General features: G+C 38.4%; 1 protein-coding gene across 1 annotated transcript; it reads right to left on the minus strand.

Annotated features, from left to right (window-relative positions):
- Positions 1-1,054: 1,054 nt before the first annotated feature.
- Positions 1,055-13,252, minus strand: LOC106174147 (uncharacterized). The gene is made up of 10 exons (XM_087002735.1): positions 13,130-13,252; positions 12,755-12,834; positions 11,260-11,764; positions 6,543-7,780; positions 6,080-6,328; positions 5,606-5,963; positions 5,195-5,405; positions 4,785-4,979; positions 3,669-4,586; positions 1,055-3,139 (listed from the first exon to the last, which is right to left on the minus strand). Exons 2-10 carry the CDS (start codon positions 12,814-12,816, stop codon positions 1,158-1,160), a joined length of 5,718 nt encoding a protein of 1,905 aa, XP_086858861.1. The 5' UTR covers positions 12,817-12,834; positions 13,130-13,252; the 3' UTR covers positions 1,055-1,157.
- Positions 13,253-13,558: the final 306 nt, after the last annotated feature.

Consider the following 13,558-nt stretch of genomic DNA (forward strand, 5'->3'; position numbering starts at 1 on the left):
TAAGTTTGAGTAAAGCATTACATTTTGTCTCTTTAAAGTAGTAGATTATCGCTTTTGTGCACACAAGAAAAAAAACAACTAAACATAAAGGTGATATCCTTAATGCTTCACTCTGCTGAATACATAGACTAATTATACTACTCTGCGCGAAGTACCTAATTTACATGTACTACAAGTCATTGCGCACTTATAATTTATATAGCACAATCCTATATATATAAGGTCCATATTCATCTTGTTCAACACACCTGTTGTTATAGCAAATGAGCTGATAACCGTTGCTAAAAACAATTGAGGCCATGTGCTTAATACCGTTTAAGTCAACGTACCTTTGTGAGGATTGAAATGTAACAAACATTGTGTCTAAATCTGCTATCAGAAACTGGTGTTTAAAGGCAATAATACATGAAAACATCTTTGTTATCAGTTTTGAGATCCGTGGAACGAGTCCTGGGCGTAGACACACCGTCCATATCCATTTACCTGGCCCTAGACCTGCCACTGCCTTGGACCAATGACCGTGACATTTCGTGTGAGAAAGTGCACTATAATCACACACACACACACACACACACACACACACACTAGTTTATGCATTAAACCATATATATAGTCCTAATGTACAAAGTCACTGTAATCGCTAGTTTAAAAAGTGTCATGAATGAATCAGTAAATCGAGGGTGGGGGTAAGTGGGTCTATCCTTGATTTTACATACTGAAAGGTTAAGTCTAGCTATCGTCCCAAAATATTATATATTAAATCTACTTAACATCAAGATATTCTCAATATACGGTGGGTTTCCAGCTGGGATAGGTGGAATCAAAGTTAATCTCCCTTTTTGTTAAATATGTACCCCAGAGTAGCTAGTGGAAAGTTGTGTATCCGTCTATGTACAGGTAAATGAGTTGAGAAGATGTTCTCCTCCCACAGCAATGGTAAGAAAGATACGCACGCCTTGCTTGTACTGTATGGACTTAAAGGTAAATGTACACATAGTGTTAGTTAATACATTTTACAAACTTCAATTATGGCAATGCTTCTAGCGTGACTACATTATTCGTACGCTAAGTCTTTATTACCTTGCTTCTACTCAAGGTTGATCTCCCCGGGATAAATATGGAAATGAAAGTGAACAAAACGGTAATAAGGTGTTTAGTTAAAAAACCTGTGGAGCTGTATGATCGCTCAATTGAAATTCATTGTTTTCGTCATTAATTTCTGCGGGAGCTTGTTCATAGGAGGGACCACAGTCATTTTGTTGTTCGTTCACTATAGTTTTTTGTTTCTTCCTTCTTCTTTTCTTTTTGATTGTTTTTTCACCTACATTTTGGTGAGTTGCCGTCGGTTCCTGTATATTCGTGTCACTAACCCATGAATGCATGTGTTTATCTATTGGCATGTCAGATGTAGGGCCTGTGGAACTGAGGAACTCTTCCTCCCCCTCAGTAACGCACCGTTCTTGTAGTGGCGGTGCTGACACCACATTTCTTGAAGCAAACTCGTAAGTTAAACTTTCTGACTGAGTACTGAGTGCTGCATGGAGGGGTTCAGGATGTTGAAGTGCTGGCTTCCCATTTGCGTCTGACCAAGATGCCGTGTTGTTCAGCTCTACAGGCAAGGCTTGGGGTAAGGGTTCTATCAGAGTGGTGCCGTGCGTCGGATGTGCCGAGCCCACATATTTTACATCATATGAAGCATTAACTTGCGCTGCATCCGCCTGTACAGCGTAGTCAAAATTGTGAAACAAGGTTTTTGGGGGAGGATGGTTAGGCGTCACATTTTTCGAAGCTTTGTCGTTTGCATCCAACAAAGGTACCGTGCTGTTCGTATCTACGGATACACCTGGTACGGATAAGGATTCTATTGAAGTGGTGTCGTCTGCAGTGCCTGCATCTTTCAGATTATCTGGAGCATTTACTTGATTGGTTTGGTTGGAGTAGTCAACATTATTTGGCACTGAATTTTGGGGAATGTTATCAGGCTTTAAAATGCCAGAAGGTTTTGCTCCTCCGCTTTCTTCTTCAACGAACAGAACATTAGTTGCTGATTGCTGATTTGTGCCTGGAGACATTCTTTTCCCGTAAGCAGGCAAACCTGACATGGTAGTGTTACTTCCCTCTGGACTGGTATAAGCAGCAAGATCCCTAGAGCTTAAAATGTTTTCCTCCACCTCAGTAAGTTCATTGACATGGTTCACGTGCTTAATCCCAGTTTGTTGAGGATCACTCTGCTGTTTAATCGGTGGCGTGTTATGACCAACTCGTAATGGCGGTAATGGTTTCACGGGATCTGAAACGTTCTGTGAAGTTTGGGGCGCCAACTTGTCATTTGCGGCCAACTCGGAAGCTGTGTTGTTCGGATCTTTGGGTTGCAGTGACTTTATCAGGTTTGTTCCGTAGGTCGGATGTGTTGCACCTGAATGCGAGGTTTCAGCGTGAAGTGGGGAGTCAAGCAACGAAGCATCTTTCTTGTCAGATGTATTACAGAATGAAGGCGACGCCTCATCGAAGGCCTGCCTAGTCTCAGAATCACCTGCAGAAGGAGGTATCGCTCTTCCATTCTCCACTCCAACATTGTTATCCACGCTATCAGTTTCACAGTCACCGCTTCTATTTTCAGAGGTTCCTGAACCAGCATTATCACCACTATTATTCAAAGGGTGAACTCTGTTTTTGCCAAATTTCAACGAAGAGGCTGCTGTCGATATGTAGAGGATAAGAGTCCAAAATCGGTGCCAAAGCATACAAATAAACTGTATGATAGTCACCAGAATGAATAAACTGAGAAACAAAAGGCTTAAGACGTCTGACTTTTGTTCGTAGCCATTGTGGTCATGCCAACGAATAAATATATCAGACTGACTTTGTATGAGGATCGTAAAAGCTATCCAGACAGCGTTGCAAAAGATTACAAATGTCATGGAGTTGTTGCGCAGTGTTTTTAAATCTTTTTTCAGTGTCTCTTCATCGGCGTTTTTGTCTATGGGCTCAAGACGGAACTTTATCAGGTGCTTCCAGAAAGTGTACTCGTAATTGTTTTGCTCTTTTAAGTTTATGGTTGTTTTGGTTTCCTTGTGCCACATATGCGTACTGAAGGCGCTGGTCCATGTGAATTCCTCGAATATCAATTCTCTGACTCCTGGAAAACATTAACAACGGTGTATACATTATCATCATTGTAGTGGGAATGGTTTCAACACACACAAATTGCAACAATTCCTCAACCTTTTACCTGTAATCTTTACTTTTACTTAAGATACGTCGCAATAATATAAAGACCCTATAAATATATTTAATAAATGCATTTTTTTCAAAATAAATGTTTAATATCTTCATTAAGTTACTGTTATGTAAAAAAACCCGCATCATTAAGGCTCTAATAAAACGAGGTATTAGATACACGGTAGACTTCAAAAATTACAACTGAAAGAATAGCATTCTGCGATATGGTTGTTTTCATAAAAGTAAAAAATTAAGAGTTCATTTCTTGTAAATTACCAAGAAATTAATATGATAGGTGATAATTATACATTAAATGTACCACATCACCTCTGCTGAAATGCATCCTAACCTTAATGCGTTTTACTTACTAGGCTCTATTAATATTTATTTTCGATATATTTTTCTACCTTTTGTCTCAAATGAATTTTATGGAGATAGGCACTTACTCTTCCATTTCTTTGCTTTTTGTGGAAGCAAACCAGAATCCTTCTCAGCTTTTGCCTGCTTCGGTGATGCTTGGCTGGGGGGTTCGTTTTGCTTTTGGCTTTCTTCTTTTTTTCTACAGCGACATATACAGCCAAAAAAAGAATCACAGTTAAATTCATCTTCACTGCCTTGAGTAACTTTCCGAGGCACACCACCTTCATTATCACGGACAATTTTTGGGGTTTCTCTTGTCCCCCATGACACGTCGTTGAGATTGGAAATTGAGTAAATTGTTAAGAATACGTACATAGATGGAACGGCTATGAAATAAAAAAGTCCGTACAAAACACAGAAGAGCTCTTTTGGGTGTAGAAGTGCCGTTGTAACAAAAAGTGCCACCAGGGTTAAAAAGATAAGAGATGACATGCTCGCAATGTTTGTGCCCACTTCCACTATTATCCCAACGAGTGTGGCTATCATGAGAAGTGCATAAATACCGCTGAGAATCGCTGCTACGTTCAGCTGAACATTCTTGGTTTGTGTAAATGAAACCCAGATGTAGAATATAATTGGGAGGAGGATAATTCCGTTGGTTACAAAAGAGCCTGCAGTGTCGTTGCTCAGGTTTGGTATTAACAGGGTCGTAATGGACGTTGATATGGCCATTAGTACTGTGGCAGGACCAAGCAAAGATGATACCAGAAGAAGAGCTTGGTACAAGATAAAACCAAACGTTATGTTATCGTTTACGGTGGAGGTTTCCCAGCCGTTAGATATCAAGTCGTACAAGTTGGCAATCGTTGACACGCTCCACCGTCGCCGTTGGTTGTAGAACTCTGAGAATGTTTCTGGCGCATAGGTCCAAGCATCAGAGGCCGCACAGTATTTGATGCTCCGGCCGTTTTGAAGCAAGAGGGTACACAACCAACGGTCTTCTCCTTTGAAATTAAAGAAATGATTTTTGGTTTATTTGAATTCAGTTTGAACAGGTTTATTATGTAACATTAGTGTACAAAACTCTGAATTACGCATTGATACCAATAATGTTGGAAAACTTCAAACATTCCAGTCACTGCGCTTCGTTTAATCACAACTTATCATTCCGTGTTACTAACTATTTCTCATTTTTGTTATACCTTGATCAAATTGTAGATAGTCGATTGCTCTCTTTGGTCGCTGGGAGTAGATGTCTATCACTTCCATCACTGCCTTTCCGCGAAACAAACTAAAACAGCCAGGACTGCACAGAACGCATCCAAGAACATGTTCTGCGCTCTTCTGTAACCAGTGGCCAATGGCGTACTCGAATTTCTGGTACCATACCATAGGTCCTACAATAAATCAAATGGTACTTCATATAACTGACCATATCAATTGAAGCTGTTTTCTTCTACATAATGTAAAAGAGAGATGTAAAGAGAGATAAAATGGTCTCAAATCAAAACCGTTTATCTGTTTCAGATGTGTTTGAATTCTTATGACGAGAAAAGCATAGATATGTTTAACTATAAAGGTACTTGAAAGACACAATAAACATGATTTTTACCGCTGCCGATTGGATGGATTCGTCCACAGGCAGCTCCCAGTTTCTTGTCTGACGCCATCTCTTTCACCAAGCTGGTCAAGGCATCTGCGTGGAAATCAACATCTCCGTCCAGAGCCAGCAAATACACGTTGTCCAGGTCATTTTCATCGTGTTTTTTGTCTGGGTTCTTCGGGTTTGTGTTATACTGCAGGAGGTAGTACATGTACATCACCTGAAAAAATACCACAAACTGTATCATACTTAGTCACTATATTTTTATTTATTTAGATCGTTGAGACACATTTCACATTTACCAGTACATGAGATTCAAATATACATGTATTTCAACACAATTGCGTTTCGCTCCTTTTCAATTCTTTTTCAATATGCTATTTTTGTATTTTTTAATATTAAAATTTACGAAAAAATTACCTGGCTCCATCGTTTTCGGTGTCGAATTTTATCTTTATCCTTTAAATGGACATACAAGGTAGTATTATTCATCTTAATTTCAAGTCTTCCACCATATGGCGTCCTGGTAACTTTCAGGCAGGTTGCTGGGTTGTGTGTATTGCCATTTACATGTACAGACGTGGATGTTTGCATCTGTACAGTGCCACATGAACTTTTTGATACCGATCTTCTATCCTCCCAAGCTGCTTTATGCCCAGCATTTGTTTCAGTGGCGGATGTTTTTGGTTCTGTTTGACTGTGTTCTTCATCTGAAGATCGGGTTGCTTTGCTAAGTTCCTTCATGACCCTTTCTACAATTTCATGATCAACATCTTGCCTGTAAATCAAAATTAGATAATTTCATATTTAAAACAAGTGGACAATGTCATCACCCTTCTGTGAGAAGAATCAAGAAATCAAAACTTTTTTTTGTGTATTTGCTTGATTTCTTACCTGAATACGTCCTCAAGTATTATTCGGAAAAAACTGTTAACGTAGTTGTTTACAATCCTTCGTTTGTATTGGGTTTTGACTTCTTCTTTAGTTCCATGGGTTGAACTCCTAGGATCGGGTACATCTTTACGGGAGCTGGCGTCTTTGGTTGCCTTCATGTTTTCAATAGTATACGTGAAAGCATCATCGAACATTATGTGCGTCTCATAGTCGAAGATAGAATCTTCCTTTTTGACAGCGCCATCGAGTCTACAGATGCAAATATGTATATTGAATAAGTTAGAATGATTTTAAACCTTAAACTTAAATAATTTTCACTCTTAAATCACTCAGATATATTTAATGGAAAAAAATATCGACAAGAATCTGCAAAATAAATCTTTTAATATTTAAAATATGAAATTCATAAATGTTAAAAAATGGAAATTTTAACTAGCTAAGAAAAATACAAAACAAGGCCTACCTTATAATGCTGGCAAGCATTTGTCGCATTTCAATCTCGGATTCATGCCACATGGTTCCACAAGCGTATACCATTGGTTTCTTTTTCCCTGAATCTTCACCGGAGGGGATGTGTGCAACATCCTCGGCTGAATCAACATCACTCCCATCTTCACAGGAAGGGATGTGTGCAACATCCTCGACAGCATCCACATCGTTCCCATCAACATCAACATCTTTTGGCAGTCGTCTGCGAAACATGAACGACTGCTCAAGGAGAATACCGCAGTACAGAGGCTGGATGAATATCCATTTCAAGGAGGGTATGGCAGTTTTTCCAAGAGAATTCCACACATGTCTATTTAGAAAAAGATGAGAAAGGAGAAGGGCGATATACAGTCCAACCTGAGCCCAAAGATGCTCGGGATTGTTGGGATCACAATTGGGCGATAGGCTGCCCACCAGCCATCTCCGTATGACTCCCCCTAGTGTCTGGTCAGGAGTGTATCTCTCAATAAAAGCAAGTGTCTCCTTACTGCACAGAGGTATGAATACAACTAAAGGGGACGCAGCCATGGATATCAGAACACAGATGTAGCCGAGCTTAGGAATTCCCATGGTGCATGTTAAGAATATGGATAAATAAGATAGCAAGGCAGCAAAACCTAGAATACAACCAACGCTTATTAAGGCCACTCTCTCTGTTTCATGAACGTATTGATCTGAGGTAAAAAATCTCTGAACGTCTTCTACGGAAAATCCGTTCCAGTACAATATGCCTAATGTGAAGCATAATGTTGCAATCATTTTAAAAAACATAACGTATGAATAAATCAGCGACCTGTGTCTTCTCATTTCTGTTTTAAAGTTCTTGATAGGTATTGAAATGTAATTCTTTGCATCGGTATTGACGAAGTTTTCCCACCAACCGAACGAAATTAGCAGAATTGCGACCGGTAAGGTCCAATCTCTCGATGGCGCAAAGTTGCGAAGGCTTTGTGAATCCCAGTTCCAGGGAATGCAAATGAACACCACGCATCCTAACTGAATTAATACCACCAATATGTCAAGCAAAATGTCGCGAATCTTCATCCCACGGGACTGTCTGTCGGATTTGATGTGAAGAATCAGCAACAGTAAAGCGGGTACAAAGCCTGTGGCGTAGAATAAGGGCATGATGTCCAGCGTATGGACTTCAGGAAGCGCTTTGAAAACGAACAAGCACATCCCACCCGTATGCAGGATTTCAGGAATGGCAGTCTGAAAAAGAAAAATAATAATTTAATATATAATATATTCATTTTCAAAGAGTGAAGATTTCACTGCATGAGATCCTAAAATTGCTATCTTGCACCTGGTGAAATGGCATCGTTTCCACCTGCTCATACAGGTAAATATCACGTATGCCACTAAGAGAATATTAAAGATGCATGATAAGGGAGAGTAATTAGGGGAGACCGGGGCTAGTTGGACCCCGGGGTAAGTTGGCCCCCCGTCAATTTATGAAAAAGTAACTACGAGGTAAAAAAATTGGCCACATACTCTTGCAAAGTGACCGTAGCCTACAATGCTAAGGAAGTGTCGGACGTTAAAAAGTTTTACGTAAGCGGTGAGTCGAAATAAACTATTTTTGCACCTGAAAGTAATTTTGTTTAAGAGATTTAAAAATCTATTTTCATAGGCTTTTGATCGAATATAAGATATGTATAGGGCATCAAACTGAAGCTCATTGTTTCAAGTTTCACATAGATGTATCATCGTTGCTCATTCTAGCACCATAAATGGCTACCATCCTTTAAAATAAATAATGTGCACCCGGGGCTAGTTGGCCCCCTTGACTCGGGGCAAGTTGGACCCTCATATTACCCACAAACCTTTGCGTGCAACGCTGTTTGAAATAAACAAGTTGGTGAAATTGACAAAGCTTGCCGGTGTCTATTACCGTCTGATTGATTTTTTAAATTTTCTCTCTGGTGTCTTTTTGAAAATTTATAATAGAAATATTCTGTTGATTGTAAGTATTAAAAAGCAAATCCATTGGACTTTCCGTAGAAAAACATTTATTTTGCCTTAATTCATTGTAAGGGGATTCCCTTTGTATTTATAGTGTTATATGTGGCCCCAAGGGGATTTTCCACCCCTCCCTAGCTAGAGACCATTATTGAAACAAACTCAATGGTTTACAACTGAATTTGTTACTTTCTTTTAAAAAGAAAATTTATTATTCGTTTTCATTCATTAAAAACATTCTTTATACCATTATTTATTTATTCTTAATTAAAACAAAATACATTTTATTGATAGATATTTTGGTTCTTGCAACACATACCCCCCCCCAACAAAGTGACGTACGGAAACCTCAATAAATCCGCCTCATTTGAACTGTTTATTCATCAAAGACTCTCAAAAATCAATTAAATAAATTAAAAATTTATAAAAATGTATTTCAAGGGGTTTACATGGGATATATACTTCATTTTCGTATAGGGGGGCCAACTTGCCCCGACCCTGGGGGGCAAGTTGGCCCCCTTGACTTCAACTGCGTTTTTTGTCAAATTGTGAGCTACCTGGCATTATATTCGAAAAATAATGACGTTGCATACGTAGCTTAGTTCATGGGGCTTACTTTGAAACCGGTTTTGTTACTCTAACCCACTCCTAGTTGGCTCTACAAGGCCAAAAGTGTCTAACTGGGCCAACTAGCCCCGGTCTCCCCTAACTTACATATTTTTAGTTTATCAGCTTATCACTCAGTTCAAAGACCAGCAACTGCATTTACAATCACAGCAACCGCATTCCCTTAACATCAAATTAAGTATGTCACATAATTTTAAAAGCTGTTGTTCACTTATAATTTTAACCGTATTACTCCACAGATTTTGCTGGTGGGGGAGAAACGAGGACAAACAAATTTAATTTGATTCAATAGAGACTCCTCCCACCACCTCCGCTCAAACGACCAGTGAGAAAACCATTGGTTTACACAGGCCTATTTCAAAACATCCTATAATATTGATATGGAGTACCAAAAATGAAAGAAAGTTTGAGTAAAAACGACTATCGATTTATAACGAACTGTCTGTCAGTCTTCATGGCAGGTGTTCAAAAACAATGCAGCTTTCACTTTTGCGCGACTTAATCTCAGGGCTATATCCAAAATCTATATTTGCCTTTTGTTCAACACAGACGTTGCTAACAACGACATGGGTTAGTAACTGTGCTTAGCGTGCGTAGTCGGGTGCTTAGTTACGTTTATGTAGACGTGTGTTTCATAACATGAAATGAAAGCGACCAGTAGTCAATAAACCCGACTTAAAGACAAGAGTTTAACGGCATATTGGAACAATTATCTACTGAAATTAAAACACGACGAAGGGAGGTTAACATATATACACACCTGAAGCATATCAAAACTGCAATTGGTTATATAAGTAATGGGACGGAGAATATCCCATCACAGAAAAAATGTAATTTTTTTATGTATTGATAATTTTTCTGAAATGGAAATGAAATAATACATTTACCAACTCCGAGTTTCGGTTGTGTTCCCAATTTCTTTCTCAAGGGCGAATAAGCCAGCTAAACTTAACACATCGATAGACACCCTATGTGCTTTTCAACATAATATAAAACTGACACAATTATACAGCAATATACAAACAAAATACTACCGTAATAAGAGGAGATATTCAAGGTTACGCTAGGATTTGTTACGTTTTTTCTTTACAAATTTAACAGAACACACAGCAACAGGTGTACGTATCTATTCTAGATTTAATGATATGAGAGCTCCTTGTTTATTTGGAAAAGCGCTTTTTTTTGCATCTACAGGCCTGACAAATGACCAATGAAGCTATCCTAATCTAACATTTTAGAGAAATGGAGAAGCCATAAGTTATCACTTGTTAAATTTTATCAATCTTATTATTCCAGGTAGAATTAAAAACAAGTATTTTATTTTTTTATACAATAATTATCTGGATTTGGCAAGCATATCAATAAACGGGTCAGTTTAATTATAACTATTGTATTTAATATGTATAAATATTTTTATATTAATTTTTATAGTAATTTACCCGAAGAGTATTAATATTCTTTTATTCCACCGCTGCGAGCTTATTTTCACTTTTGCTATCTGTTTATCATAGTTCAGTTTTACAATGTTGTTACATCAAATTCTATGCCCAACAGGTTAAAAAAGCGTTACCCTAAGTCAATTTCCATTTATTGTGTGAATAAATATCCGAACTGAACTCTTTTGAGCCTATCCACACTAATTTCGTCTTGCTGCTATTTATGCTTAATTCAGACATTCAAGTATTCCAGAATACAAAATGCAGCATTAGAAGAATTTTTGAACCGTGTAGTATTAATACACTTCGAAAAGTTTCTGTTTTTATCATAACCAAATAAATGCATTTACCCCAAAAATATAAACAAGAGTATTTTTGATGAAAAATAAACAACCCGTTTGCCTCTTTTTGCCATTCTGTTACATTAAATATACCCCTGCATAATATTGGCATTTCTTCTATCTTACGTCTTATTATTGTACGTTTATATTCGGTAGAATTGTGAATTTTTTTAATACACTGTAGTTTTCCTGAGAAGCTTCAATACATACAACCCCCCTGACATCATAAAATTTAAGATCAGCTCTTAGTCACTTAGTCAAACCATAAAATCTTACAAAACAAAAATTTACATGTATCAAAATATATTTTTAAAAACATACTTACGAGAACAATTAGGAAAAGAATCCTTTTTGCAAATGCTCCAAGCGGCATTTTTCGGTCCTCAGAATCGAAGGCGTCCGGCGGTTGGTCAGAAAAGCCCTGTACCATGAATTTTGTCCCTTTTTTACGTGCTGATTGAAAGCAGGCGGATGTAACAGATCCAATGAATCCAAGAACAACGGGCGCAAGCATACTTCCGAGCAACAGACAGTACCATCTAAGTTTCTCGATTTTTTCAAAGTTTTCAGCATCAAGCGCTGTAACATTGTCTGATATGCTGCCAGTGAAATGATAATATGTATCTGTCCTGTTTTCTTTTATTTTCGAAATAGATACAACAATGAGGATCCTATAGGAAGTAACACCCGCGATAATGATGACAAGTGTCACTATGCCAAACAGGAGCAGAGATATCACAGAGCAGCATTTATCCACGGTACTTTCTTCGTCGTCGGTTTGTTTTCTAATCTTCGGCTTCTTCCGAAATGCATGAAAGTCATACGTCTGTCTAAATTAGAAAACAAGGAGATATATAAAAATGTATTTGATTAACCTGGTGCATCTGAGATTTTGGCTCATGTTTTGATATTCTAGATGTTCATTCATTCGTTCTTTTCGTGCTATGTAATAATATAAGTGGGCACGAGGTACAGAACAGCTGATTGATAGACGATGGACCGGTGCGCCTGTTGGACGAAGGGAGATGGCTTTCATGAGTCTGCACCAGGGACGGATCCAGGATTATTTAAAGGGGGGGTCTGCGGATGCGAAGCTTGGCGAGCCATGAAAGTTTTTCTTATTTTAGAGGGCGAACGGCGCCATTTGCTCCTATAAATCAGCTAATCAAAATTCTAATCCCAAAAGGGGTATATTTGTGTGATTAGTTTTTCAGAAACCGAAGGGGGGGCAGGATCCCCCTACCCCCCCCCCCCACACACACACACACACACACACACACACTGGTCTGCAAACACTTTTATTCAGGACGATTAAATTTTAACTAAAATTTAGGCGGAAGGGAGAGAGGAAGGGAGATGTACATGTACATGTACATGTATAATGTATCTTGCTTTTTCCTGCAAATAAGCTTTAAAAAAATCTAAAGGCTTTTACCAATACTTATTGATATCGGGTTTTTCTTGTTCCAAGGGAAATTGTTACATTTCACTTTTAACTTGTGCTCGGTTTATGTAATAGGGGAGACCGGGGCTAGTTGGACCCCGGGGTAAGTTGGCCCCCCATCAAGCCCATCAAGGCTCTTTAATAAAGTTACTTTAAGATGCTAAGTTATTTCATTTGGACATACTGCCGTCGCTTTCTTTGCACTATACGGTCACTTTACAAAATGATGTGATAAATTATTTTACCCCATAGATACTTTGTCATAAATTGGTGGGGGGCCAACTTACCCCGGGTTCCAACTAGTCCCGGTCTCCCCTACGCTCTTATTCGTCATCATTCTCGTCTAATCTTTCTAATACTTTATCTGTATACTTACGTGGTAGCAGCTGTTGGGTTGTCTTCACCTACACCCCCCTCGGTACGGTCCTCATCAGACATTGTCTATGATGTCACCACCTAAAACGGTGCACTAGTATCAAGTATTTCTTCTCAGATACTTTTAAGACAAGTTTTATATGGACCTTAAATACGAACACTCAATCAGATGAAATGTCAACGCTTCTCTGCAGTTTTAGCCATATTCCAAGGGCTCATTTAACCAAAGGTGACGAAGTAAATCTTACACGTTAGGCTTAGGTAAAATATTCTTATTTTTTGGTTACATGAACGTACTCGCATTAACAGTTCATGTGACTTCATTTGTATTACGGGTGCTCCATAAAAGGCAGCGTGTGGTATTTATTAAACTTACCTGTCTGCCACCCGGTTGCTATTTGATGTAGTTCTCAATCAATAAGCACATGAAAAACATTCTCTTCCAAGAACTTCTTAATTTAAAACTGTTGGTAGCAACGAGTGCCCAATATACAATCAATTGGTATGCTGTTTGCATTTTAACGCGTCATCGCACCTGAAAGGATTTGCCGTACCTTTTGTTAATAAAAAAGCGCGCCTGTTGTATTTGCAAACCTACAATGCGACAGTGTATACCTAATAAACAAAAACGAGCTGGGCCGTTATCGTTTGACCTTAATCACGCATGAAAATAAGAGTCCACATTATACGATAAATAATTTATTAGCAGGCATCGAATAACTCTACGTACGTGTTACTCGAAAAAAAAAAACGTATATTTTAACGATGAGGACGCATCACTGCGCTAGACATAACCCTTCACCCT

Source organism: Lingula anatina, chromosome 1 (genome assembly GCF_051362555.1).
Source record: "Lingula anatina isolate TDL-2025a chromosome 1, LinAna3.0, whole genome shotgun sequence".
In the NCBI taxonomy this organism is placed as follows: domain Eukaryota; kingdom Metazoa; phylum Brachiopoda; class Lingulata; order Lingulida; family Lingulidae; genus Lingula; species Lingula anatina.

Excerpts from the sequence above, each read along its gene's own strand:
- LOC106174147 (XM_087002735.1), bottom strand. The coding sequence starts at position 12,816 with ATGTCTGATGAGGACCGTACCGAGGGGGGTGTAGGTGAAGACAACCCA. Across the intron at positions 4,980-5,194 it reads AATCCATCCAATCGGCAGCG|GACCTATGGTATGGTACCAG; the intron begins GTAAAAATCATG and ends GATTTATTGTAG. Across the intron at positions 3,140-3,668 it reads AAAAGCAAAGAAATGGAAGA|GAGTCAGAGAATTGATATTC; the intron begins GTAAGTGCCTAT and ends AATGTTTTCCAG.